Raw genomic sequence first — 27842 nt, forward strand, 5'->3', positions numbered from 1 at the left:
ATCCTTTGGGTTTAAACTGAGAAAGACCCCAAGAGGGTTCTATTATCCAGTGCATTAAGAACACTAACTTAACATATTAAGAATTGGTCATATTAGTTCCTAGAAACCGAATATTATCAAGTTAGTCTTATAAAGACGTAGAAAAATGATTTAGTCATCTTTTACGCCAATTTAATTACTAAACGTGATTATATTGTTCAAAATGGCCATTTTACAAATTCGAAATTGGTGATTTACATTTTTCAAGAATTGATGTGATTAATCTCAAATCGTTCAAAGATTAAAGTAATATTTCACTTGAGAAAAAAGAAAATTTTAATTGAAAATCACGATACGAGTATAATTTTAAATGCTATAATTTATTTTAAAAAAATAATTACATGATAAATAACATCTGTCAGCATTCTCCGAGAAAGCATGTCCCACATCAAAATCCAAATGATAATTCCATAAGGTGGATTTTTGAGTGTGCATGTTTCTATACGTGATTCGATCCGCATCATATAGAAGACACTGTTTGCCAAAAAACATGCTAATGAACATGATTTTGAACATTGGCATACAGCACAAACATCATTCCAAACGAGCGTCTCGCGGGACAGCGATTTTGTTGGTTTGTATATATTTAAAAAAGAAAATGTAACCCAAGTAGTAATTATCGGTCGATGAGCTAGTGATCTAACGTATCTCAAGAAAGTGGGGCTACAAAGCACATAAATGTTCTTTATCTCTGATGAAGGCAGCACACATAAGTGGCGCTATTCTTATTTTCTCATTTAATGTTATCAAATTAATTTTGTATAAAATGATTGAAAATCCAAAGCCCCTGCCTTCGTACCAATGGAAATTTGTTTTCTTTCAATAGTGCATGTACAGCAAGAATTCTCAAGCTTAACATTCTGCGGTCCACAAAAAAAAAAACAAACAAACAAACTTAACCCCGATCATTTGAAAGCCTATTACAGAAGATGACGAAGTAGTTTCATTGATATCGAAGCACCCACATTTATAGGCCAAATATTAGATTCTCAAAAATAAAAGAAAAAACGAGCCCACTATGCCATGGCAAGCAAACAGACACAGCAAAGGCCCGTCAAATATTAGTGGACAACTTATCCGTTCCTTCTTCCTTTTACCAATCAAATAATAAAAATAAAAAAGACAAACAAGTACAAAAATAAAATTGGGATACATAAACTTTTGGGGTCCACATTGGAAGACCGCAAAGAAGTTGTAGAACAAAAAAATACTTTGCCATAACAAATCCAAAGCTATACACATGAACTCAACTTTGACTCAAAAATATTTTAATGACGTTCAGAAAGCCATGAAAATGACCAATGTGTAAAATTTATTTATAAGACCGCCAGTAACCAAAATAATAATTGACCTTGGGTAGGGAAAATGGCCAATGTGTAAAATTGAATTTATTTCGGACACAAGAATTACAACTGTCATCTTCGTTCGCCTAGATAGAATGTCAGAGTAGTTCTATAATGCACCTTGTATTAGGGGTGAGGATTGAAATGTAAAATGAACTTAAGCGAGCTTGGATGCGCCAAACATGCAAGGTGTATTGTAGAATTAGTTTAGAATGTCCTTCAGGAGCTCTTTCACATAGTTACCCACTCTGTTCAAGTTTTTGGCAACACCAGATGCCACCAGGCCTGCATTTCTTTGAAACCTGCATATTTAGAATCTTCGGGTGTTGGAATTAGTAATTTCAGATTACATCCCTAGCATTCGAGTGGCTAGAAGGAACACACGTACTACAAGAGTTAACTCGTCTATGCTGAAAAGTTCGACTTGCCTGTTTAAGAATTCTGTTGTATTATTATTTGGAGGTGTGTATCTTCGAGGTTGAGGAGCAGCATGCTCATCATCTGGACAAACAAGACCAAAAAACCAGAAATAATTGTTTGGTGTATACTCATGCAGAATGAAAACATTATATTGTAAAACATTGACGTTTTTTCTGGCTTATTTAATGTAAAATAGACAACGATGTACAGTTTAGGATTGTGCTGAGTGTCCTATGTGATGATACATTTATGAATCATGATGATCTATCACTTTTGCCCATCACAAGTGTAGATAAGTCCATTGGCAGTTTTAGGCAGAGGAAACAACTTCACAATCAAGTGATTTTGGAAGTGTTTGACACAGAACTACTAATTGACGAATAATATCTTCAATTAAAAGAAATTATTTACTAAACTAAATGATAGTCAAATTAAAAAAGCTCCATTTTCATTTTTCTTAAAGGTGGATAATCACTTGGGAATTTCTAGCTATCTTGGGGATAAACTGATCCAGCTTCTCTCCCAACTGTGAATTTCCAAAACTGAATACAAAGTAGTTTTTTCCTTATTTATATCCCCTAACTGCCACTAATAACTGCAGACTTACTAATGGTAAGTTACACTGGATGGGCCTAATTCCCCGCTAGTCTCTTGTTCATTCTACAATACAGTCCAGTAATTGAGTTCCTCACCCTAACACTTGGTAATAAATATATCTAAGCCGGTTAGCACAATAAAGAACTTGAGAATATTCGAAAAGCACACAACAGATACGATGTCCAACTGCTTCAATGACTTTACATATGAATTTCCGATGTAACCTATTTCGAAATTTATCATTGATACATATAGGGAACATAAACAAATCATCTCCAAGACACGAGAATTATCCAAATATGCTTAGGATTTTATATTAACCATTATTCTTTGTCCAAGTAAATGGGTAATGCTTGAAAAAGAAAGAAATAACTAAGTAAATAAAAATATAAACCAAGAATTTCAATACCTCCAGTTTTATGAGAACCAGGAACGTGGCCAACAGGTAAATTTGAAGCTTTCTCCTCTAAGACCACCTGATACATGCATCAATAGTGTCATAAACTAAGATCACGTTTTCATTTACAATTTAAGTGATCACTGATGCATCATCTCATTCCCACTCTCCATTTTTAAATTTTTTTTTAATCTTCAGGAATGCTCTAGGTTGCTAGCAACAGTTTTGTTGACTAGCAGGTCTCCTTTATCTTTAACTATGAAGCACCGACACTTCAATTTAATCCACATATCCACATCCAATACCAATTAATATAGAAACACAGAAACATTGAAACAAATGATTAATAATTTATTTGTTTTTAGTAATGTATAAGTATGTTTTAATTTGAATTTGAAAATTGCAACTATATATTTCTTATGTTTATGAATTTTGATGAAAATTACAATTACACATTTATTATATTTTATATATATTGATATACATATATATATATATATATATATATATATATGAAGACACATATCTTACATATATCATATCCTATATATTTTAAAATAATCGTATCACTATATCGGATACATATCATATTTTAACATTATCACTTCTTTAATGATCTCATGAGTTTATTATTTGGACCATGTAATAAATTGTTCCTTACTGCATGATATATGCAACTCTGAATTACACAAAACATGTACCAACTGGCAATAAGCTATTGGAACAAGATAAACCTAGTTTTAGAAAATACATAAAAATAAATAAATAAATAAATAAATAAAAAAGAGGGAAAGGAGGTCCAGATATAAAACCTCAAGGCCAACACAAAAGGGCAATTTTGCTGTTTTATCCTGCGAATCAGCTGGAGAATCTTTGTTGTCTAAGTAGACGGAGTATCCAACACAAGCATACTTGAAATTTGTAAGGCTGCGGCCCTCTTTGGAAGCTTCCAACTCAGCTTCTCCCACAACAAAAGGGGGGTACTGGTTATATGAATTAGAACATCAATATTAAAACCTTAATGGCTTATAATGAAATAGAGATTAAACTGTTATAACTTGACAGTGAAGCAAATAAAACCAATCCAAAAGAAACATACAACTATAATAAGCAATGTCAATCATAAAAAAACTAAAGTACTACTAAATAGTAATAGAATAATTTGGATGAAGGTTCACCTTGAGGAAAACAATGGATGTAACGAGTAAACTGAACAAATTGAAAAAATAAGAGAGAAAATAAACATCATAAAAATACATGGTCCAAAAACTTAATCGGAAAATGAACAAAGCTATTGTCACAATAAAGCACTATACATCAAATATCCAAACAACACAAGTTTCAAGATTATGAAGTACATGTGTAAAATTTGCATAGAAATTATTAAGAAAAAGGGAAAACATACCAAGTATACCAAGAACGTGTCATTTGTAAACAACGATGAATTATTTCAAAAGTTTTAAAAGCATATTTAGGATGAAAATTTGTAGGCAAATGATTTATGGTGTAAATGATTTATTTTGTATGGGATGTTCATAACATGGAATTGGGAATTGATTTCAGTAAGAAATCCACATAATTTGATTACATAAATTTAGATATCATATCAAATTTGGTTGGATTTCAGGATTTGTTTTGGTTCAAATTTTAATTATTCAAATGGACCAATGTTATCAAATAACCATTATGGTGCCCCCATAGAGATATAAAGTGGCATTTTTGGACCCCTCCACCATCCATTATTTCCCATTGTATGGCGCCCATGGTTTCTGCTATGGCCATGGGTTTGTGGTAGTTTGTGACGCTCATGGTGAAACTTCTCCCCACCTTTTTTTTTCATTTTTCTAAATAACCCTTTTAAGGTTTTTTCAAGACTTCAAACATTCCAGGCCCGATTTCATATTCACACTCTCTCTATTAGTCTCTCATCAGTGTCAACAAAGAGGGAAACCTAGGGTTTCTCTTGTATTCTCTCTTGCGAACTTCCTAAGTTGCAGCCAAACAACAAAAGGGAGCCTTCTCAGACCACCACCCTCACTGGCGACCTGAACCACGGTGGCCTGTGCTCCGACAAGAAAGTCCAGCAAAAAGGCCAGGCTAGATGCTACCTCAGCTCCCTCTTTGGCCCACAACTACCATTGATGAATTTTCTCAACATCAACAATCACGGTGAGCAGTTTTTAGAGATTTCACGTACAAGCTCCCTCATACTCAATTTCTAATGATTTCAAGTACATGCTAACTGACGACCAAAGCAAATCACAATCCAGCTACAGGCTTAATTCAAAACAAGAAATGCAATGCCATCTTAAACACGTTGCACTGCAATGAAACTACAATGTAAAGGGATAGGAAGCCCGCAAAAAAATCAACAACGATTCCAGCTCAGGCTAAATGGATATCAACATAGCTACTAATTGTTGCATTTTATTCACTCGGAACACAATATTTCATATTGAATAACAAGGTTTAAGACTAGCGCCCGCAAAAATTCCTCTCCATGCGCTTATACCAATGTACAAGGTTTCAGAAAACGGAACCCCAAAGGAATGGGTAGTAAATCAAGAAAGATACCTTGGTGGAGTGTTTTGGAGAAGCCAACGCATGTGGGATTGTTGGATTTGGCTTTATGAAGCGACGAGTAGTACGTGCATCCCTTGCACGATTTTCCTTTGGATCCTCTGGTTGTATGAGGCGGGTTAGGGTTAGGGCTAGGGTTAGAATTTTGATTTGGATTTGGATTTGGATTGTGAGGTTGAGTACCTCCTGTTCCTGGCGTTGGAGCTGCTTCGTCTTTGGTGACCGCCATCAATTCGGTTTCGTTCATTTCTTAAGTTCCCATGTCTACGCTCGTTAGGGGAAATACATATGGCTGGAGAAAGTCATCATTTCTCCCAAAAAAAAAAGTAGCAATGGATAAACGACACCACGCTGCGTTTTGGGTTGGGCTTGTTTTTTGTTCATTTTGGATCTGGGATTTTTGTTAATTTTGGATCCGTCTCTCATCATTTGTCCTTGGAATTATTCAATCATGGATTCATGGTAAACTATTTTTTATTTGATTTTATTAGTTACAACTTACAAGTGTAAAATTCTCTGCTACTATCATTTACTGTGTTTTACTTTCGGTTGTTTTTACAAATAAATAATTAGTATTTTAGTCTTGATAAGTGTTTAATAAATACAATTAAAATTTATAATAAATTTAATATAAAAAATAAATATAATGTTCGAATGTATAAATTATACTTAAAATTTATATAAATAAATATTTTATAAATATTACTTATATTTTATATTTATGATAGATAATTTATATTGTAATACGATATTATTTTTTATTTATTAATAATTTATTATAAAATATTAGGATTTAATTTATAAATAAAAATTAAATTAAATATAAAAAAAATTAAAAATTTAAAAATTTCTCTTATTTAAAATAATTTGTAAAAATGTTCTCACACAAAAATAATATATTGTTTTTAATATATAAAGATTGATTATATTTTATCTCTAGTTATAAGAAATATAAAACTGTTTTTAAATATATTAATTATTAATTTTTTTTGTATACCTTTCATTTATCGTAAAATCTTTCATTTATTGTAAAGTGTATTTCTCCATACAATTAGATGTATTTATCAAATTAATAATAATAATATAAGTGACATGCATCCATTAAAAAAATTATCTCTTAAATTTAAAGTTATTTCATTTAATACAATTATCACTCAAAATATTTAAGAAATAAAATATTGAGTCGATTGATTCTTAAATTTTAAATATTAATCTTTTATAAGTTTTACTACAGACGGCCTTTTTTATGATACTTTATACAGTTATAGTTATATTAATATTAATTTATTGTACGTTGAAAATTTTGCGAAAATTTACTTTTCAATATTTTAATTATATGTTTCTTAAAACTACTAAACAAAATATATCTTAAATTAGTTAAATATTAATACATTGCTAAATTTTCTAGTGTGATTGTATTACGGTTGACATTACCTATATGTAGTAAGTGGAATTGAGTTTAGATTTTTTAATTAAGTTTTTAGTTCAAATCTTATAAATTTATTATAAGTCTTATAAACGTGCTTAAGAGAAAATTTTTTATCAAAAGTGAGGAGAAAATTAGGTATTAATAAAATTAATAAATATTTTAAATGTGTTTGACAAAATATATTATGAAAAATTTATGAATTCTTTCAACTAGTTTTTTTTATTAATTAAAAGTTTATATTAAGATTATATATAATCTCCTATAAGATTAAAGTCAATTACTGAAATATTTTTTTTTATTTTCAATAAAATTATGAATCACTTACTAATTTTATTCTCAACACAAATCCACATGAAATCTACATTAAAGAATTTAAAATATGCAAAAGTCGAATTTAATCTCAAGTCTTAATTAATAAAAGTAAAAGAGCTAATTTATTTTAAAAACTTATTAATTAAAGTAATTTATAATTTATAAATTCTGAATTTTTTATATTTATTAATTTACTTAAATATTTTTTTTATCTTTTTTAATTTGGGTACCATTTTGCCTATCCTTTCATATTTTACTATACTTATGTATAATGTTTTTAATCAAGTTTTTTTTTTAACGGGTGCTATCTATCCCTAGTTTTAGTGTATTACATTCTCTCTCTATCAAATAAACAAATATATATATATATATATAATTAATCACTTATACACTGTTATTGTAAAGTTTTTTTACACTGACAGTCAATCAGAGTTGTTAATATAAATTTTCAGCCAATATATTAACTAATTTTACGTAACGCCCCCTTTATTATACCAATAACATACTGTCCCGAAATAATACACTAGTAAATAAAAAATAAAAAAAACATTTTGTATATTGAATTATGAGCAAGAAATACATAAATGGAAAAGAGAATTATAGTTTATTTGGAAAGAAAGAAAAGAAGGAAAAGATGGGGGTAATGGTTTGCCTAGTAAGAGGCGTGCACACTAAAAGTGATCTCATATATCGTATCTCAAAGTGCTATGCAGGTCATATGCAAATACTGATACTAAAATAGGGTTGCTGATTTATTATACTGTTATTACTTCTTGTTACGATTCAACAACAATAGCAACCCTCGTGGCCTCATCCGTCACAACCACGTTGTTCATTGAATGGATGATGCTTCTTCTGTCATCTTTGTCCTGCCAACAACTACTTCCCTCACGTGCACTCATGGATCATCTCTACACAGTACACAACATTTCCCACTTTAATTAGCTGCACTATGCACCAACGAAACAGATAAGAAATCAAACATGTAACAACGTGGGTTTGATTTGGTATGGACAAAAAGTTATTTGAACTGAAATAAAAATAACATGCGGTTTATTTTGGTACGGTTTGAATATGATATCTGTACCTGTCTTGAGGGTACACCAAGTCTTCTCGTATTCTGAAGGCCGAACGAGTACTCCGATCCAACGCGAATAAGGGGTTGGTACCTGCAAAAAGGCACTCCAACGCTCAAGTCAGGACAAGCACCAATATCGAGAGTAATTAATGAACAGTGACGTTACCTTTTGACCTGAGCTATTTATACTGACATTTATGGGCCTTGGACCTTATGGGCCGTATACCATATTAGGTAATACACCTTAATTAAGTAATTATCCCTTAAGCATAGATTAACTATCGAGTGATGGACTTATTCAGGTGACCGATTGGCGATCGGCCACCTGACTCTGCCATTCGTTGGCCGATAGAGATATGGCCGAATGCCCCTACCTGTACAATATCAAATCTAGGTCAGTCTTTTATAATTCAATTTGGATCATTTTGCGTTTTTTGTTTATAATTTATTCTTTTGATCGATTCGGACATTGAGTTTGGGAGAGTTGCAAGCTATGATTGGGTGAATGCTTTAGTTAGTAGAGCTCTACAATTGTCTGATGATAAGTGACCACATGTAAGTAAATTCAATATCATATGTAAATATGATATTGAATTTGGATACATGTTTGGAATTTCATTATGTCATGCAAAACTACCATAAAATATGTTACGCTTTTGGCAAAGTTGCTCTTAAAAGTTTCAATTTATGTATCAATTATGTGTGTTTACTCTTCGCAGACATGCAACCAAACACTCACTCTCATGCATCTGTTAAATTGTTATCCTTAAATATGAAAAGGAAAATAAAAGAAAAATGTATATCAACGTCCTTCAACTTTAAAATATATGCACTGATCGTCCATTTAATATCGAATGGGAAGTTATATGGAACTTGTACATGAGGGCATCGAAATTCTTTTCAAAATTTTACATGTTATTTTTATCTATACCCTTTCAACGTACTATACGTCACGTTGATTTTGAAATTTAAAAAAACTGCAAACTAAGACCTGTTTAATTTTTTCTTTTACAACTAATTTATGTTTTAAAAAAAAAAACTCGTTCGATAAAAATAAATTTTAAAATTACTCCCTTCACCCGGGACAAGAAACAGAGGACCACCTCTTTTGAGTTTTATCAAATACACAATAAGAAAAGAAAAAAAGAAAGTAACACCTGTCCTAGAACACAAAGGATCAATGTCGTGGTTATAAAATTGATTTTTTTTATATATTAAAATAATATTTGATCAATAAAACTTACTTTCTATAAACATTGATTAATATTTAATTATCAATATAATTTTAAGATATTATATAAATCATATTTATAAAAAATATATATATATATAAAAACACCTAGCAATATAAACCTATCAATCATTTATCAACCACAATGAGTGCATTTGTAACTTTGTCGGTAAGGGTTCACTATCTTTGAGCATTTCAAGATTATTTTATTTTAGTTTTTTTAATGTTTGTAGATTTAAGACACGTTGAAAAACTTGAAAGGATGATTTGCATGAAGCTTGGTTATGCGATATTAATTTCGTTGCAACTTGGTTACTGGTTAGATAATAGCATCTGGCATGTATAGATTTATAGTTTAAGGATATCAAATGAAAGTATAACACATGTACCCCAAAAAAAAAAGTGTCCAGAGGAGTAAAAATTATTACATGACTGAATACTGATACTTCTCGTTATTTATTTATTTTGTGGAAATTAGATTGAAGATTAAAACCCATACCCTTTTTTTTTTACTGTTAGTCACACTGAATCTAAATTAAAATGCATTAAATAGGGAGCTTATTTGTTTAAATTATTTTAAAAGCGTTTTTTAATAAAATAAATATTATTTTTATTTTTTTATGTATTTGTCTATTATTTTAAATAAATAATTTTTTATTTTTTAGAAGCAACTTTTATCTATTTCTTAAAGAATTATTTAAAAAAACACTTGTTTAAAAGTATTTACTTTTACATTTTAACAAATGGACTCAAGATCATTAATACTATAGTTAATAAAATAATTTGACACTTTTATTTTTTAATTAAATACTTGTTGGATCTCAACTTGGATATAAAGTTACGATTAAAATATTATTTAATTTTTCAAGAGTCGAGATATTTAAAAGGGAATACATTTTTTTATTAAACAAAACAAAAATAAAAAATTTTAAGATCGACTTAGTAAGGAAAGTTATATGTTTTTATTATAAAAAAAAAGTATGGCCTTCGATTTTAAGTTTTGTGAAAAAAAAATGGTTTGGAGAGAAAATATGATTAAATGTAAATAATTAAGTTTTCAAATAAAAAGTAGTTATATAAAAAAATTGATAATTTTTTTTATCAATAGTATAGTTAAAAAAACTTATTTTTTAAAGGTTGGTGGATTGAATTTAATTACACCTAGAAAATAATAATACTAAAGTGCATACAACCTATAGTTAAATGAGATGGAATAAATAATCACATGCAAAATTTATATAAAAAAAACATTTAAATATTCTCACAAGTAATGCGTGAAGTTCATTCTAAATTTACTAATATATTATTCTTTCCGTTCCTTTTTATTTATTTATTTTAGAAGATAGTATGTAAATTTAAATTATGATTAATGTTTTATTTATATTGAAACGAACTTTGCTCTAATATGACTTTTACTGTTATTTCTCTTTATTTATATTAAATATATAAAACACTAAAGAATTAAATAAAGTTAAAAATGATTATTATCTTAAATTTTGAAATAATAAATAAAAGCAAATGTTATCTTAAGAACAGAAGTTTTATTTCTTTACCAAAGAAGAACACAAGTTAAGAAAATAGAAGTGTTTTTTTATTATTATTATTATTAACAAGTATTATTAACGTGATTCTATTTATGATTTTTAATAAACCTTCAACGCAGGTTTCAAAATAAGTTTTTTGTTGACTTAATAAATGTTATTAACTAAGTTCATTAATAAAATAAAATTTTCTATTCGAAAGAAAGAAAAAATAAATAAATAAAAACATCTTTCGTAAAGTATAAAACCATGTCTCCTAACCTTTAAACATGGAGATGACTCATCATTGATTCATGTAGCCACAAACACAAAGGTAAAGGTAGTATTACTTTCAATCCTTTTTATAGGATTTTTTTTACAAAGTTCTTCTAATGGTTTTATAAAATTCTCTCCGTATTTTCTACTTTATGAATTACTTTAAAAAAAAAGATTTTTGAATGAGAATCCATTAATTAATTGTATAAAATAAAATAAAATAATTACCTTTTTTAAATATATTATTAGTATAAAATATCTACTAATTTTACTAATAATTAATTTCTATCAGATATTCAAAATTAACACAAAATCTTTTTTTTTTTTTAAATTGAATTCAACATCATTTAAACTATTAATTTGTTAGTATAAAATTATTATTTTAAGAACAATCCTAATATATATATATATATATATATTATAACTAATTAAATTTCTTAAATTATATACTTTTTATGAAGTGATTAAGAATTTACTACTATATCGAAGTCGAGAGGTCCTATTAAGTTAATAGTAGTAGAAGTCCACCTCATCCTACTTGACCACTCCATTTGGCAGTAGCAGTGACACAGTTTCCATGGTCTCAAATCAATTCCACCCAACTTTATTGCTTCAATCGCTCTCAGCCCCACCATTCCTCTCTTACACATCATACATGCACTCAACGAATCTAACGCGCACACCGCTGAATAATTCAATCATAAAAAGCCAGCGAGATTGAAAGAGAGATAGGCAAATAAAATATCAACCCAACTTGAATATAAATATATATATATATATATATATATATATATATATATATATATATATATTAAAAGAGATTCGTTTATTTTAAGAATAAATTTATTTAAATTTATTTTTTAATAATTTATATTATAAATCAAATTTTAACGATTTAATTATTAAAATTAAAAATTTTAATATATAAATTAAATTTTTAAAATTTTAAAAATTATTTAATGTTTTATTTCAAAAAATTTAATAATTAAAATTATTAAAATTTAATATAAAATATGAATTATTAAATATAATAAATTTAAATTAACTTCTTCCTAAAATAAACGATTATCTCTTTTATATATATATATATATATATATATATATATATATATATATATATATATATATATATATATATATATATATATATATATATATATATATATATATATATATATATATATATATAAAAGGCCTCATAATTAAAAATTTTTCTTCCTCAATTTAATCATAGTACCTCGTTAAATAAATCAACTGCGCTAGGAAAATGGGATACAAACAATCAATGCCTTCCTAATGTCCCTTACTACCTTACCTCTCTAGTTGACTAGTCACACTACCACTAATTTAAATCATTAATAATCACTAACTATGCTACAAATATCAAACCGGCTCAACCGGTTGGTTGGTTGGTTGACCTATACTACACGTAATCTATAACCTATTCCACTTTTCATTTTTCAATTTTCAATTTTCAATTTTCACCCTAGAAAAAATCAGCAGCTCGGGACCAGTTGAGTCCGGTTCGAGCCGGTAACCGGTTCAGCCATCTCCTTTCTGCGCCTCATCTCCAACACTTTACGATGACTATTGGAGTGAATATCTCCGGAGAAAGTTGGGCTACAGGCCGGTCTATACTCCGGAAAAAGCCGACCGGACTTGAACCGAACCCCGCAAGCGTTGCAGAGTGTTTTCGGGCCCAGTGGGCCGGTCCTCCACTGCGGCGTTTTCTGCACCTGACAGTGGCTGCACCGTCGCTGAAACTGGGCCCCACCGGTTTGGGCCTCGGCCCTTTTCTTCTGCTTTTTAGCCGCCGGCTCGCCAAACACCATGCCCCTGACAGAGCCAACCAAAGCCGAAGAACACAAAAACGGCGGCGGGAGCGAGGCGTTAAAGGACAACACACGGTCGTTGGGCTTTCTAATCGTTCCGGTTCTCGGCTTTCTGGGGATGGCTGAGGGGGTTTGGGCTTGGGCTTGGTCCGGGACCGGTGTAGGTTCCGGTTCGGCCCATTTCCTCGTTTGCTCCGAACGGACAGGGTACAATAAGGAAAGCTCCGGGAGAGAATCGTCTACGAAGTGAGAGACCCACTCCAGGTCCGCCACGTCATCCGCCTGCAAAATTAAACCCAAACGAACATTAATTTAATTATTTACGAAAATTTAAAAAAAAAATTGAATAACTGAATACTCACCGGAACTGACAACTCGCCGGCGAAAACGGAGTCGTCACCGCCTCCGGCGGTGGAATTAGAGTTGCTGTCATCTTCTGTTGGGTCCTGCGACTGCGAAGAACCGGAGGTGGAATCTTTTTCCTCGTCTTCCTCGTTCTCGTAGTTATCGATTTCTTTGGAAAAATCGAGGAGGTCGTCGACGGAGAAATCTTCACCGACAACAATGTTGTTGGCGTTGAAGCACAAAATATCGTCGCAAATTGCTTGGGAGAAAACAGACTCAGTCCTAAGGCTTGGTTTAAGCGCTTTCGCCGCCGCAACTTCCATTTTTCTTGTTCCTACAGAACTCAAATATGTTAAACGGTGTCAGTTTAATGTTTTTGACGCGAACACGAAGGTTTTCGGAGATTTAATAATTTTTTACTTACCGGTTACGAGGTGAAGAGAGAGAGAGAAGAAAGGGAAACCGCAGTGGAGTTTCGTTTGGTTTGGCGAAAGAAGCGTTAAGGTATCGGTTTATCTTTATCTCACTTCGGTTTCTACAAGTCTGAATCAATTTTGCTTTTAAATATGGCACTACTAAAATTTCCTCGAGGGTCATGCACTAAGGGCGTGACATTTGGTCTGGTGGTGGGGTTTCACTATAATTGGTGTCTTTTTTATTTAAATTTATTTATTTGTTTTTGGAATGGAGGAAAAGTATCTATGATGGCTCTGTAAATTCATAAACAATGCTAAACGCTAAAGTCACACTCACATGCCGGTTTTGACTATTATATGAACGCCTGGGTTGGACCGAGTGTGTGATTAAAATGATGAAATCACAGTTTGGCGCTAGCGGTTTTCGAAAATTAAAAAAAGAAAAAAGAAAAAAAAAAAGATGTCTGAATTCCATAATGTAATAACCAGGAAATGCGTTTGGGCACTAACTACAACTTTTCACTTTCAGTGTTGAAATTTGAATATAAAGGGAAACGAAACTCACAAATGGAGATTAGTAAAGCTTTGGTTGGCAGCGTTAATCGCGCCTCGTGATGTGGCAATTTTTGGATTATTTTTCCCGCTATTCTCTTTTCTTTTCTAATTCTCCAATCATGCCAATGTAGGGACGATAAATAATTGTGTAAATTAGACAAATTAAATTATTAATTATCAATACATTATTATTTTATATTGAATTATAAAATAAATTGTATGGTTGTTTTATTTATTCATTACTGTTTGATTTAAACTTTTTGATTTACACAAATGAAAGTTACACTAATTTTATATGTAAAGAATTGTGGTGACCAGGTAAGATATTAATCATATTATTCTCTGTTTGGCACACGAAGGTTATAGAAAAAAAAAACAACAATTTCATTATATCCTTGTTCAAATTGTTAAACTTTTATAATATTTTATAATTGAAATGATAAATAACTATAATTAAAATTGTAAATAAATAACAATAAAAAAATTTATAAAGTTGTTAAGTAATGTAAAAATATCAAATCATTGTTAATGTGAATTTATCCCATATACAAGAGCATGCCATATATTTTATTTTCACTAATTTTTGTAATTTTTAAAATAAAATATTAAAATAATGCAACATCTTTTATAATTATATGAAATACATGAAATGAAAAGGTAAAAGTAATAAATAAATCAAACAAACCCTTGATAATATTATATTCATTCATAATTTTTATAATAATTAATTACGTTTGAGAGATTTTTTTTATAAACTTGCTAAGATTATTCAACCTCTATTTTGTTTAATGTGTAGAAGGAGTTTATAATAATAAAAAAATAAAAGGTTAATAACTCGTTGACAAGTTTTCCAAATTATACAAGTAGTCGATAATAAATAAGATATCATTTTATAGATATTTGGCACTCTGACTAAATACTTAACACTTGATATATTTTTTACTATCTAAATTATGTAATTTTTTATTTATTTTAATATATTATGATTATGTTGGTAAATATTTATTGTTGTCATCCAAATTTAACATTAAAATCACTAAATTTAATAATTTTTGACTACGATGCATGCCTTGATTCTAGAAAGTTAGCCATTGGTTTCTCAATATTCCTTTGGTCATTCCCTCATTTCATAAAAGTCTAAGAAACAATCAATGGTCAATATCATTTTTTAAAAGCTTAACACAAGGCCTTGTGCCACTACCACTTGTGAAGTCCAATGGATCATTATCTACTTAATACAAGATCTTCACCAGTCCACGCCTTATTTACCACATTTCCTTTGTTATAATAATCAATATATATGAATTATAGAATTTTTATTGTTTCAAATAAGTAACTTTTAGTTTATAGAAAACTTGATTACTTTATTATTTCATTTGTTTGAATTTTTTTTTTAATTTTTACGAGTAAAAATTACAATGGAAGGGGAAAAAAAAAAGAGGAAAGTTTGTTCTTCTTTTATAGATTTCTAAATCTGTCCCTGATTAAATATATAGGGACCAACTTGCAAGGAAATCATAGTCGATACTAGCAGTCAACCTTTTTCGTTGAGATTTTTTTTTTTGTCATGGTAATTATGATAGTTTGATTCTATCAGTCTCTCTTTGTTGGATTTTTATTATAAGCTTTAGTTGAACTTTCTGTCAAGTATATATATGTATCTTTACATACATTGAATAAACTATAATACCTTTATCGAAATTCTAATACTTTGCGAGAACAATTTCAAAAGACTCGAGCAATATAAACAAATTATTTTGTCTTTCATGTGCAGCAAATGATGACAAGGAGGGAATGATGAGTGAATACCATTGATGAATACCTTCTACATGCCTACATGGGTTGTCTTTTGGTGCGTAGCCTATACTTTGTATTGAGAGCAAAAGCTATTCACTCACATATGGCCCATGGTTTTGTCCTCTCTCAACTTTAATCACTTTATGGTCCTCCACTTCATATTTTGTTCACTAACATAATTTTTTTTTAAGAATCGTCTGAGTAGTGTTTTAAATTTGATAATTAAAAATTAATTTGTATTCATATACATGACCTCATTATTTTAACATTAACATAATTTCTATTGATTAAATATGAAATAAGTATTTACTTTTACATATTATGCTTTTTTATATCATAAATTTCAATATTCGTTATTGAAAAAAAGTTTTTTTTTTAATTATTTTATAGTAAATTACACAACTTTACATGTATTGAGTATTTTATGTTATATATATTTATCTTAAATACTATTATTTAAATTTAACACTGTCAGTTTAAATTTAAAATATTGACAAATTATGTCAAAATAAAGAAATATAACTTTTACACAAATTGGTTTTTAATGTTATTATAATCTTAGTCAATTTTAATTTAATTTTAAATTTTTTTTATTGTCATATTATGTAAAATTAATACAGATAGAAATGAATAAAAAATGTTGTGATTTAATTCGATAGTTTATTTTTATATTTTTCTTAGTTTTAAAAGTTTTATCTTTTTACATTAATTGTGTATAATAAAATAGGATATTTGTTATATAATAATAATAAGATAATAATTATTAAGTTTTTCAACTAAAAAGCAGCAAGTTTAAGTAAATTTTACATATAAAATTAAGTATCACTCCTTATTTCTCTTTTAAGTAATACAAATATCATATTTTGAAATATATATATATATATATATATATATATGATGAGGGGTCATTTTACTTCGGGAGTAAGTCTGTTTAATAATTCATGTTTTATATCAAATTTCAACGATTCGACTGTTCAATTTAAAGTTCTTAGTGTATGGATCAAATCTGCAAATTTTTATAAAATTTGTAAATTATTTGATACTTTGTTTCATTAATTCGAATCAATGTATAAAATAATTTTATGATTATCCGTTAATTTGAATTAATGTAATGAAATATCAAATAATTTTTAAAATTTCTAAAATTTGCAAATTTGATCTATGCATTAAAAACTTTAAATTTAACGGTTGAATTGTTGAATAGAATATGAGTTATTGAACGGAGTAAGTCTAGGTAAACTTACTCTAATAGTAAAATGATCTCTTTTCTCTCTCTCTCTATATATATATTCTAAATATAAAATATCATAATTTAAGTAGTATTGAAATTATACATCTTAAAGACAAATAAAGTATAATATTTAAATTTAAATCTTATTTAAAATAATAATTTTTTTTATGTATTGTGTTTAATCAGACCATCCAAAGATGATGAGACCAATAAAATCATCACTTCAAGTTCCCTTCAAAAAGAATGTTATATATTAATATGTATATAATATTTTTAAAATTTCACAACTTAAAGTCATTTTTATATTAAAAATTTACTTTAAAGAGTTTATATTTAAAAGATATATAAATATAATTTTTTTTTCAAATTTCATCCCTAAAATATTTTTCTTTTTATTAAAAAATATTATCATTGATTTTAATTAAGTTTTATTCTAAAATTTATTTTAAATTTAATAATATGTTGAACAAACATGTTTAGAGAGATTTGCTTCATTAAAATGAACTAATTATTTTTCCTTATAATATATTGATCTTGAAGTTGTTACTCAAAATTCGTGAGTTAATGCAGTCAGCCAGGATTTAAGTCGAGTTAGATAAATTTTGACTAATTTCAGTTATAATTTTTTTTACCCAATTTACTTATCATACTTTTTATTTTTTTATTATTTTATTTTATTTTTTAATTCTCAAATATTAATTTATGTAATTATATATTTATACAATTAACTAAATTTGTATATATTAAGTATTAACTGTGAATTATGATAATAAATATCAATTTGATATTATTTATTAATATTTTATACAATAATTTGATATTATAAATTGATTAAGTTAATTATAGATAATATCTATTTTTAATATTTTATTTATGTTATTATTAATATAATTATAATTCTAAAATATAAAATTATAATATATATTTTTATAAAGTTCAATAAATTTTTAAATATTTTTTAATTAAGATAAGTCAATCCGTTTAATCACTGACATTGCATTGGACTGATAAAGCACGATGCTCACTTTGAGAGGTCTAGTTGATCTAAATTCCGCGGACGGTGGCCATGGAGGGATATTACAAACACGTACCACATGTCTATTGGTCTATATCATTTCAAATCTATGTATGAATCTACAAAGCCAACACTTGTACGCGGATGCTTTGTATCTTTCAATCCTGTTAATTTACATCAAACTACTTGAGATACTTCATACCCTTATAACTAAACATAAATAAAATATTAAAAGGTTAAAAATAATTATTTTAAAAAATATAACATTTTTTGTTTATATTCAAACGATATAATAATCTACTAAAAAAATAGAGATAAAAAAATTATATAATTCAATATTTTTAAAAAATAATAGATATTGACTATGCAGTCAATATTTCTTATTTATAAAAAGGTATATTATTTTTATAATTATTGTTGGATATATTTTAACATTTTTACTTTAAAAAATAATTTTAAAATTTTACTTCTTAATGTAACTGACTGACTTATGGCTAACTAACTAATTACAGTCTTTCTATCTGTGGACCGAGTAATTGCATGAAGTGATAGTGCAAAAATGAGAACAATGATTATGATACGATCAAAATTTGTGGCACTCGTAAAATGCGAGAATCAACACGTTCAAACACGAATATATAAACAGATTTTTAGGGTTAAGAGAAGGAAGTTATTCTTTGAATGTTACACTTGAATATGCGAAATATTTTTATTTAAAAAAAAATTAAAATTAAGAATTTTTATTTTTTATGTTTAATCATTTAAAAAAATTAGCAATATAGTTTCTCAAAAATCACTTTTATTTTACTTATAAAAAAAAATTCTTATAAAAGAGGTGAAAATTTAATTTTTTTCAAATTAAGGTGAAAGTTTTATATATATAAAAATCATGATATATCTTTTTAAAACAAAAAACATTTCTTTTTTTCTCTTTTTATTTCTTTTTTCTCTTCTCTCTCTCACTCTTGTTTTTCTTTCTTACTTTTCGGCTCTCTCTTTCACTCTCACCCTCTCTCTTCCTCACTCTCTCTCCCATATATTTATTTTTCTCTCTCTTTTATATTTTATTATTTTTTGACATTATCAATTTTAATAATATTATTAAGTTTTTGTTTACATTTTAATGGTATTTATTAACATTTTTTATTTGAATGAAATAAAATAATTTTTTTTTATTTTTTTAGTTATAATGTATCATTTTTTTATGGAATTCTATATTTAAATAATTTTAATAAGTTTTTAACTTTCTAAAGAAGTTTAATGTCATATTTATAATAGGACTTTAGTAAGTAAATATATCTAATGAGTTTATTTGAATAAAATATATTTTTGTAAAAAATATTTATATATTTAAGAATATACTATTGTAAAAAAAAATAAAAATATTTAATTCTTAATAATCCTGTAATCTATATGAATATTTTCAAGAATTTTTATGAGTAATCAAACATATTTTAACTATTTACATAATCATGATTCTCAAGATTTGTAATTTCATACCAAATACTACCTTAGAATCATGTAGAGACAATCTTTTGTAAATGTTGAAACAAAAACATGTGTATATATAAAAGATGAATTATATATATATATATATATATATATATATATATATATATATATATATATATATATATATATATATATATATAACGTAGTTATCTATATATTAATTTCAACTTTTGATAATTATTATTCAGTATTTTTTTATTAATCGTGTTTTTTTTTTACATAATTTTATGAGTCATGTTAATCAATTTTATCGAGCATAAAATATATTTAATTATAAAATATGTTTAAAAAACTACGAAAAAGATAATATTGCTAATGTTTTTCTTATATACACCTAAATGTATAAAAGACGCATATGTTAAGTTAATTCACTAAATGGTTATTTTAATCATCAAATTTGGAAGATGTTATCATATTAGTTTTTAAAATTAAGAACATATCAAATAAATATTTAAAAAGTGCAAATTCATAATCATATTATTATTTTTTTAAAAGAAAAAGTAACTAAAATAATAATATAGACATATATTTAAGAATCAAAACGCAATAAACAATCAAATTTTTTATTTGATACATTTTTGTTTTTGTTTTAGTGATTAATGTGATAATACTTACTATTTTTAAGGACCAAAATGATGATTTACTCTAAGTTAATCACTATTAAATAATTGTATAAATATGTTTTTACATTTCAAAATGAAAAATTATTTATTAGTTGATTTAATGCATATAACTATATGTACTAGACATACACAATTATTTATTATTATAAAATATATTATTTCGAATTTAATAATTTAAATATTTTATTTAATTATACCTAGGAAGGAGAAAATAAACATTTTATATTAAGAAATTATCAATAAAATTTATTAAATACAAGCATTTTTAAGCAATTACCACCACATCTTTTAACTTAAATTTCAATATATTTTTTTTGTCTATAACTAATTGATTTATGTTAAGAATACCTATTTTTTGGTTCGTTCCTGAAGTATCAACTCCCGATAGCAGTGACTAATCTCCTTGCTACGTTGGAGGTACCTCAAAGGGTGAGATAGCTGGTCCCAAAATTTAACGCAGCTGCATACACAAGACAGGATTCGAACTCCTAACCTTGCTTAAGCGTGAATCAATCTCTACCGCTGAACCACACGCTTAAGATTACGTTAAGAACACCTATAATTCTTACGCACTTGGCACCAATGATTATAGGTTGCGACACATAGAATGCAATCAAATATGAAAGGGGTAAAAAATGGCGTTTCTTATTTAAAAATCAGAACATTGGGTATGATGAAAGGCAACAATGAGTCATCACATTAGATTATTAGTACACGATTCTGACCGTATTTGTGACAATGTTAATAATAAATATGGTATTATGTTTGTGCACAAAATTCATCCACTACAGAACGTACTGCCAGTGGTATCCTTACTTTATGTAACCCATCTTCCCAAAACAGGTACCCAAATGAGAATCTGCTTTGAACTCTTAGCTTCGAAGAAAAAGTTACCTTAAATTTCATTTTCTTTCGTGTAGAACTAAATGTTAAGGTTGATGGCTCAACTACAACTGATACACCAATTGGGGCTACAACACGAGCATTGTAGATAGATTTAATTGGGCCAACATTAGTGACTGTTCTTGAAACCGTGAGGGGTTGCTTCAGCTCGGGAATAGTAATAGAAGGTAGGTTCATATTTAATAGGAACTTGGGTGATTCATGGCATTTGGTACGAAACCCTGTCAATAAGCTTATGGCAGTGTTGTTGTAGCCCATAGAACAGAGGAAATGAACATAGTCTGAGTTTTTCAAGTCATATATGAGACCAGGATCTGCCACTTTGTTAGGATCAACATGACCACCACCATAGTCAAATGGGTCAGCTTGTTTGTGCGGTGCTCCCTCTGCCCAAATATATTGATTGTATTCATTTTGAAGAGAGGCTTCATAAAAAGAGAAGGAAATTTAGTGGCTTTAGTAACTTCTAAAACGGACATGTGATCTAGTGTATGTGTGAATAAACATGCCAGTTGATAGCATTGAAGTTTGACATGAGATACAAACCATACAATCCTAGTAAATTAAGGTTATATTTAAGTAAATTAAGTTTTCATCATGTATGTATAGTTAACATCAAATCACTAAGGTTCTAATTCAATTAGTTGAAAAAAAGTGAACGAATTATCATAAATTACTAAGTACCAAGTTAAATTATGATAGACAAAAAAAATAGTCAACACTAAATCTTCGCACACATGTATTAAATACCCAATTTGAACCGTTAATTTTAATTGAATGAGTAATTAAATATATTAATTTCTAATAATATGAATTGTTAAGTTGTACGATCAATAATATCTTCTCTCATAAGATATTCCTTCATTGTATATAAAGAAATGTAGGGGTATTTTGATATGAAAATGAAATAATTAAATATTTATCACGATGAACATTAAAACACACAAATAATGTGATACTTTTAAGTAGCCATAGTAATATTCAATCTTGAGAAAGTTCCATAAATACTTTTTTTACTATTCTTTAATTAAAGTTGCATGCTTAAAGTTGGCATTGATTTTTGAGATAAAACTCTAAAAAAATTTGTGTTTAATCCTTACCATTTACTATGAAATGTGAATGTTCTTTACCTGTTGTGACAAGAGCAGACTTAATTGCTGCAGGGCTCCAACTCCAAGTTGGGTGAATAGCCTTTACAAGTGCAACAATAGCAGATATGTGGGGACATGCCATGGAAGTTCCTGATTCAATGTTGAAGTTAAGGGGACGTGACTCATCTTCATTTGCTTCTGATAGCAAACCAGCAGAAGAAGCAGGTGACCATGCCGCCAGAATATTAACCCCAGGAGCACCGATATCAGGCTGCACCACATTTATCATAAAGATAAAGCTTTACTTTTTTGTAAGATAAAAACTATTTATTTGATGGAGGAATGATCATAACCTTCAACACTGAAGGAGACAGAGAACTTGGTCCTCGCGAAGAGAAGAATGCCACTTCAGGTGATATCTGTTGCCCCACAACTGTTTTTGTTTTGCTAAACTTAATTACAGGATTCCTACAACATATAGAAGATATTCAGTATTTAATTAACCATTTATGTAAAAAATATAAAAGATGCAAAGAAGTAAGGGAATGTCAATGTTGGAGATTGGTATGGTTAAAGTAGTACATATGACTATAAACAGAAAGAGGAGAACTCTCATTTTACAAGCTAATTGTAAGATTGAGTTAAGCCTAAATCTACGTTCTAAGATAATATTGAAGTCTATCATATCAATATTCTTAGCGTGAGAGGTGTATGTTAAAGATCATGTATCGACTAGTGAATATAAGAACTTTTGCATAAAGAATTGATGTTGCTCTCACCTCGTTGCTTCTATGTAAGATAGGATAGTTGTTCCCGTAATATAGTCAACTTGGACACAAGGTTTAGTCCATGATGTATCAACGTCTTTAGTAGGAAACTGAGCAAATATGAGGCCAGCGCCCTTAACTTCTGTTACAGTTCTTATAGCAACTGTGGCTGACCTCTGTGACCTAGACTGGAAACATAGAATTGCTTTTCCTTTTGCTAAGGTGGCATTCAAGCTCCCTGGACTGCAGCTCCTAAACGAGAAAACAATATAATGCACTTTCAGAGTCACAGATATCAAGTTAACATGAAGCAAGGTACTTTCAACCACTAGAGTTGGTTTAGTGATGAAGATTTGGGGTAGATGTATGAAGGCTTTGGTTCAATCTTAACTGGCGTTATTGTAGTTGTACAACATAAAGAACAAACAAAGGAAGCAAGGTACTTTACCTTGCGCTTTCTTGGTCTGCATCCGAAACTGCTATGTCTTCTCCATATACAATAGGATAAAACTTGCTCAAATCTTTCCCTGTATATAAACTCTGACCCTATATGAGGAAATAAAATATAGTTCTGTCTCTGCACTGCAAACGGGTAATCTAGCAAGGATGCAAAGTAACATATAATTTGTCTGTTTGCTCAGTTTCAGGTTAAAATTAGGTGTTTCGATCAGTAACTAGAATTTGTAACTGTAACTGTTAACTCCTAAAGGGTTAATTCACCTGAAAATGGATTTCAGCTTGAACTAAGAGTGCATGCATGTTATTCATAAAAGGAACATCTTTCAGTCTAACAAACTTTACTCACAGAATCATCATAAGATATTAAGAACTAAGTGAATGACATTTTGTAACATTTTACAAAGTCAGAGACTAAAGTTATCAACACTTAACAATCTTTAGGACCAAAGTGAAGTAATGAAGGTTTACTTGAACAATCTTAGGACCAAAGTAAAGATTTACTTGAACAAAAAGACATAACAAAATGGATGTAATACTGTTGTTTCATATATACTTGACATCCAAGCTAATATTCATAGAGATGAAGATTCATTACTGTCATCTAAAAATCCTAACCTATTCTCATCTCAATCACTAAACAACTTCCTGGTCCTTGTTTGAATAATAATAAAAACTGTTTTACATTTCTCAAGTGATTTAAGAATTTTGCTGTTAAACTTTCACATCGAGCACAAAGATGTAGTACCTGTAGAGTTTGATTGTTTCCCATTGTAATCATAGAAGGAAATTCTCTGTCTATAGTACTGGCAGCAACGGTAATAACCCAAGGGGCAGTGTTTATGACAGTTTGGGGATATGGGCCAGAATTGCCACCAGAGCATACCACAGAAATACCTTTAGCCACTGCATGGAAAGAACCAATGGCCAGTGCATCCTCAACATAAGAAGGAAGTGGAGGATCTGAGCCAAGTGATGCTGAAAGGACGTGAACCCCATCAAATATCGCATCATCAAATGCTGCAAGAAGGTCAGCAGAACTACATCCCCCAGTAGACCAACAAATTTTGTAGATAGCTAACCAGGCTGATGGAGCACCACCTCTTGCCATTCCTTTAGCTAGTCCCATAAAACTTGCATTTTCTACTGCAACGCCAGCTGCAGTAGATGACGTGTGAGTGCCATGGCCTGATGCATCTCTAGAAGATAAGTACTCTACCCCATCGCTTGTGTTTAGTTTACCAATTTCAGCTTCATATCCTTTAATATACCAACGTGCACCAATAATTTTCCTGCCAACATATGAAAAGATACAATTTAAGGCTCTACATTTTTCACCAAAATGTTCAAAGAAGGAAACAAAATATAAATTTATAATGGAAATTAAGAGTTATCTTTTAGCATTTAATAATGATACACAATCCTCAACTAATCAAAAATAACTATTGCAATCACCTCTTAAGTAATTATTCTAAAAGTCAAGTTTATCATAAATAATAATCTATATATGATTGGATAACAATATAAAACTATTAAGACTTAATACACTATAGCTTGTTTTCTATAATTATTTTTATACATTGTTAGTTCAAAAAGTTTTAAATGGTTAACTGATTAGAATTTATATTAAGTATGACTTATAAAGTAATTATTATAAAAACATACATGATAATTTGTGATTAATGACTGTGTAAAAATTGTCATGAACTATTTACTCGAAAATTAAATGACTAGAAAATAAATTTTTAATCAACCTATTACAGTGGGAGCTGTCAAAGTTTTCTCCTCCTTGGCATATACCACGCCAGTGAAGAGGAGGATTATCCATGTGCTCATCTCTAAAGCTCTCAGACTCAGGCCAAATACCTATACAGCAAAGAATCAATTACTTAATCACAAACCCATTTATAATATCAGGCACGTGCATACACAGCAATTAATTCCATACTAACCAGTGTCCATGATGCCAATGATGGTGCCTCTTCCAGATTGACCCCTATAAAGAGCACCGGTCACTATATCTTCCTTTAGGTGCAAGAAGTCCCAGCTTCTTGTTGTGTGAAGACTAAGTATTTTATTTGGAATCACACGGACAACCCCTGGGAAATCTGCATGGAAAAAATGCAGACGAGGAGAGAAAATTATTATTACTTGTTAAAGCTTTGACTAAGATATGATAGAGTTCTCTCGCCAATATTAGATATTGGTATTGAATATGTATGTGGTATGAGTATGACAATTAACTCGATGTCAAGAATTTTATTCAGGTTTTAATCCAAACGAACAAAAACTGAATTTTGGTATCCCTTATGATTAGAATGAATAATCTAGGAATTAATTTTGTATTCAACTTTTCATACACTATTAATCTTTAAATGTTTCACTCGTTCTAATCCTATCCATTAATTTATTTGTTTGCACAGAGAGTATTTGCTTTCACATATTGTGACTACCTCTGATATTGACACTACTGTGAAATACCTGCAATGAGCTTAGCTTGAGACTGACTTAAAACTGCAGCGAATCCAGAAAAGCCGTGCTTATAGCTATACAGGATTGACTTCCTGGCAACTTTTTTGCTGTTAAAAAGAACAGATAGCATATTCTCAATTTTATATTTTAAACTGCAAACGTATCTTAATGAAAAATTCATCACTTCAGTGCCAAAATATTAATTCAAGCACCATTTATTTTCAATTATTTTTCGAAAAACATTAAGTGTATCTTCTGCAAACATGTGACCAGACCTGTAATGTAACCATTTATTTTCAATTATTTTCATAATGAAACAAACATAGCCAAACATGTGCACAACTATCTAATATCTTTTGCAGTTTCTTTCGCTCCCCAAGTTCACACCACATTTCTAAAAAAAAAAATAAGTCGAAACTTCAGAGGAACACAAACATTTTCACTGAAAAGGAACAATGGATTAAAGGGAAACCTTCCGAGAATACGTGATAGTATGTCAAGGTGAGAGTCTTCAACTGACTGTTGCTCACTCTGATCAATGCTTCTGTCACCCATATACACAATATGGACCTACAATGAACCGAGAATAAGAAAGAGAACCAAATAAGGATGCAAGCGGTGAAATAAAAGAACCCCTTATAGCCATTTGAAGATACCAGCTACTGAGAGAAAATCAAAATATGATTAGTAAAAAGTAGAGTTTACATTGCTTGAGGCAAAGGTGACAAGGAAACAAGATTGTAGCAGAACAAGAAGTATCAAAGTGATGGCCAAATTCCAAGCAAGAGCCATGGCTTGAGTTATACCACTGTTTGAGTTATAGTTTGGCCTTGGCTTAGTAGATTTTGGATAGTGTGAGTGATACTGTTTGTAGGTGTCAAAGAAACCACCAATTCTATGTTCCTGCTCCACCACCACTATCAGCATTTATTTTGTGGTGGGCTCGGTCTTAGCTTTAGGCTCCATCATTAATATTGGAATCTTCACACCAATTGGTGGACAGAAATGAAGACTATGAAAATGAACTTCTATTAGTTTGTCACTTTACCATTCAAAGCACCACCTATAGAACTGACTAGTTGGGACAATCGATAGTGATGTTGGTACTGTCAAATATTTGAATATTTTTAAGTAATCATCGAATAAGTTTTATGTTTTTTAATCTGTTTCTAATTAAAATAAACAATAAAAATTAGATTAGATCATTTATATACGCATTTTATAGTTTAGTAGATATTTTTGGATATTTTGTGTTGTTACACATAAGAAAAATATGAGAAAAATTAGTCAAAAGAGTCAAAATTAGAAGTGGAAACATTGGGACAATTGTCTAATGGTATAACTAAAGTAGTCGTGTTTGTTGAACCAACTATTATCAATCGTCAGCATAAGACTCAGAGGTGTGTGTTAAAAATCACATAACTTGAACAAAATAATATATATATATATATATATATTAAGGACTTTTACATAAAGAATTGATGTTGTGCGCTCTTCATATTCCTCACCTAGTTGGTTCCATGTATGATAGGATAGTTGTTCCTGTGATCAACATCTTTGGTAGGAAACTGAGCAAATATGAGACAAGCAACCTCAACTTCTGTT

At 29.1% G+C, this 27842-nt stretch overlaps 3 protein-coding genes and 1 long non-coding RNA gene across 5 annotated transcripts; 1 reads left to right on the top strand and 3 right to left on the bottom strand.

Annotated features, from left to right (window-relative positions):
• Nucleotides 1-1170: 1170 nt before the first annotated feature.
• Nucleotides 1171-5688, bottom strand: LOC109818389 (altered inheritance of mitochondria protein). Its single transcript, XM_083061850.1, has 5 exons — nucleotides 5369-5688; nucleotides 3609-3776; nucleotides 2809-2875; nucleotides 1811-1883; nucleotides 1171-1684 (listed from the first exon to the last, which is right to left on the bottom strand). Exons 1-5 carry the CDS (start codon nucleotides 5621-5623, stop codon nucleotides 1585-1587), a joined length of 663 nt encoding a protein of 220 aa, XP_082917976.1. The 5' UTR covers nucleotides 5624-5688; the 3' UTR covers nucleotides 1171-1584.
• Nucleotides 4664-5866, top strand: LOC145950617 (uncharacterized). Its single transcript, XR_014428416.1, has 2 exons — nucleotides 4664-4965; nucleotides 5067-5866. It is a non-coding gene; the product is annotated as an uncharacterized LOC145950617 (long non-coding RNA).
• Nucleotides 5867-12431: 6565 nt separating this feature from the next.
• LOC109818391 (GATA transcription factor 3) lies at nucleotides 12432-13979 on the bottom strand. Its single transcript, XM_020383839.3, has 3 exons — nucleotides 13824-13979; nucleotides 13417-13733; nucleotides 12432-13336 (listed from the first exon to the last, which is right to left on the bottom strand). Exons 2-3 carry the CDS (start codon nucleotides 13720-13722, stop codon nucleotides 12719-12721), a joined length of 924 nt encoding a protein of 307 aa, XP_020239428.1. The 5' UTR covers nucleotides 13723-13733; nucleotides 13824-13979; the 3' UTR covers nucleotides 12432-12718.
• Nucleotides 13980-21168: 7189 nt separating this feature from the next.
• LOC109818399 (subtilisin-like protease SBT3.9) lies at nucleotides 21169-27219 on the bottom strand. 2 transcript variants are annotated; one of them, XM_020383850.3, is made up of 11 exons: nucleotides 26943-27219; nucleotides 26710-26807; nucleotides 26247-26344; nucleotides 25718-25873; nucleotides 25520-25631; nucleotides 24514-25057; nucleotides 23758-23855; nucleotides 23322-23552; nucleotides 22896-23010; nucleotides 22582-22813; nucleotides 21169-21876 (listed from the first exon to the last, which is right to left on the bottom strand). In XM_020383850.3, the coding sequence occupies exons 1-11, from the start codon at nucleotides 27162-27164 to the stop codon at nucleotides 21308-21310; spliced, it is 2475 nt and encodes an 824-aa protein (XP_020239439.2). In that variant the 5' UTR covers nucleotides 27165-27219; the 3' UTR covers nucleotides 21169-21307. The 2 variants fall into 2 exon arrangements, with proteins under 2 accessions (XP_020239439.2, XP_020239438.2); XM_020383849.3 differs by having other exon boundaries at nucleotides 23322-23561; nucleotides 26943-27218.
• Between the last annotated feature and the right edge of the window lie 623 nt (nucleotides 27220-27842).

Source organism: Cajanus cajan, chromosome 8 (genome assembly GCF_000230855.2).
Source record: "Cajanus cajan strain Asha chromosome 8, NIPB_CcT2T_4, whole genome shotgun sequence".
Classification (NCBI taxonomy): Eukaryota; Viridiplantae; Streptophyta; class Magnoliopsida; order Fabales; family Fabaceae; genus Cajanus; species Cajanus cajan.

Coding starts and splice junctions, on each gene's coding strand:
- LOC109818389 (XM_083061850.1), bottom strand. CDS start 5,623: ATGAACGAAACCGAATTGATGGCGGTCACCAAAGACGAAGCAGCTCCA. Junction 3,777..5,368: donor CCAAAACACTCCACCAAGGT/ATCTTTCTTGAT, acceptor TATAACCAGTAC/CCCCCTTTTGTTGTGGGAGA. Junction 1,884..2,808: donor TGGTTCTCATAAAACTGGAG/GTATTGAAATTC, acceptor TTGTTTGTCCAG/ATGATGAGCATGCTGCTCCT.
- LOC109818391 (XM_020383839.3), bottom strand. CDS start 13,722: ATGGAAGTTGCGGCGGCGAAAGCGCTTAAACCAAGCCTTAGGACTGAG. Junction 13,337..13,416: donor CCGGCGAGTTGTCAGTTCCG/GTGAGTATTCAG, acceptor TTAATTTTGCAG/GCGGATGACGTGGCGGACCT.
- LOC109818399 (XM_020383849.3), bottom strand. CDS start 27,164: ATGCTGATAGTGGTGGTGGAGCAGGAACATAGAATTGGTGGTTTCTTT. Junction 25,632..25,717: donor CATTGGCATCATGGACACTG/GTTAGTATGGAA, acceptor TTTGCTGTATAG/GTATTTGGCCTGAGTCTGAG. Junction 25,058..25,519: donor GACAGCTCCCACTGTAATAG/GTTGATTAAAAA, acceptor ATATGTTGGCAG/GAAAATTATTGGTGCACGTT.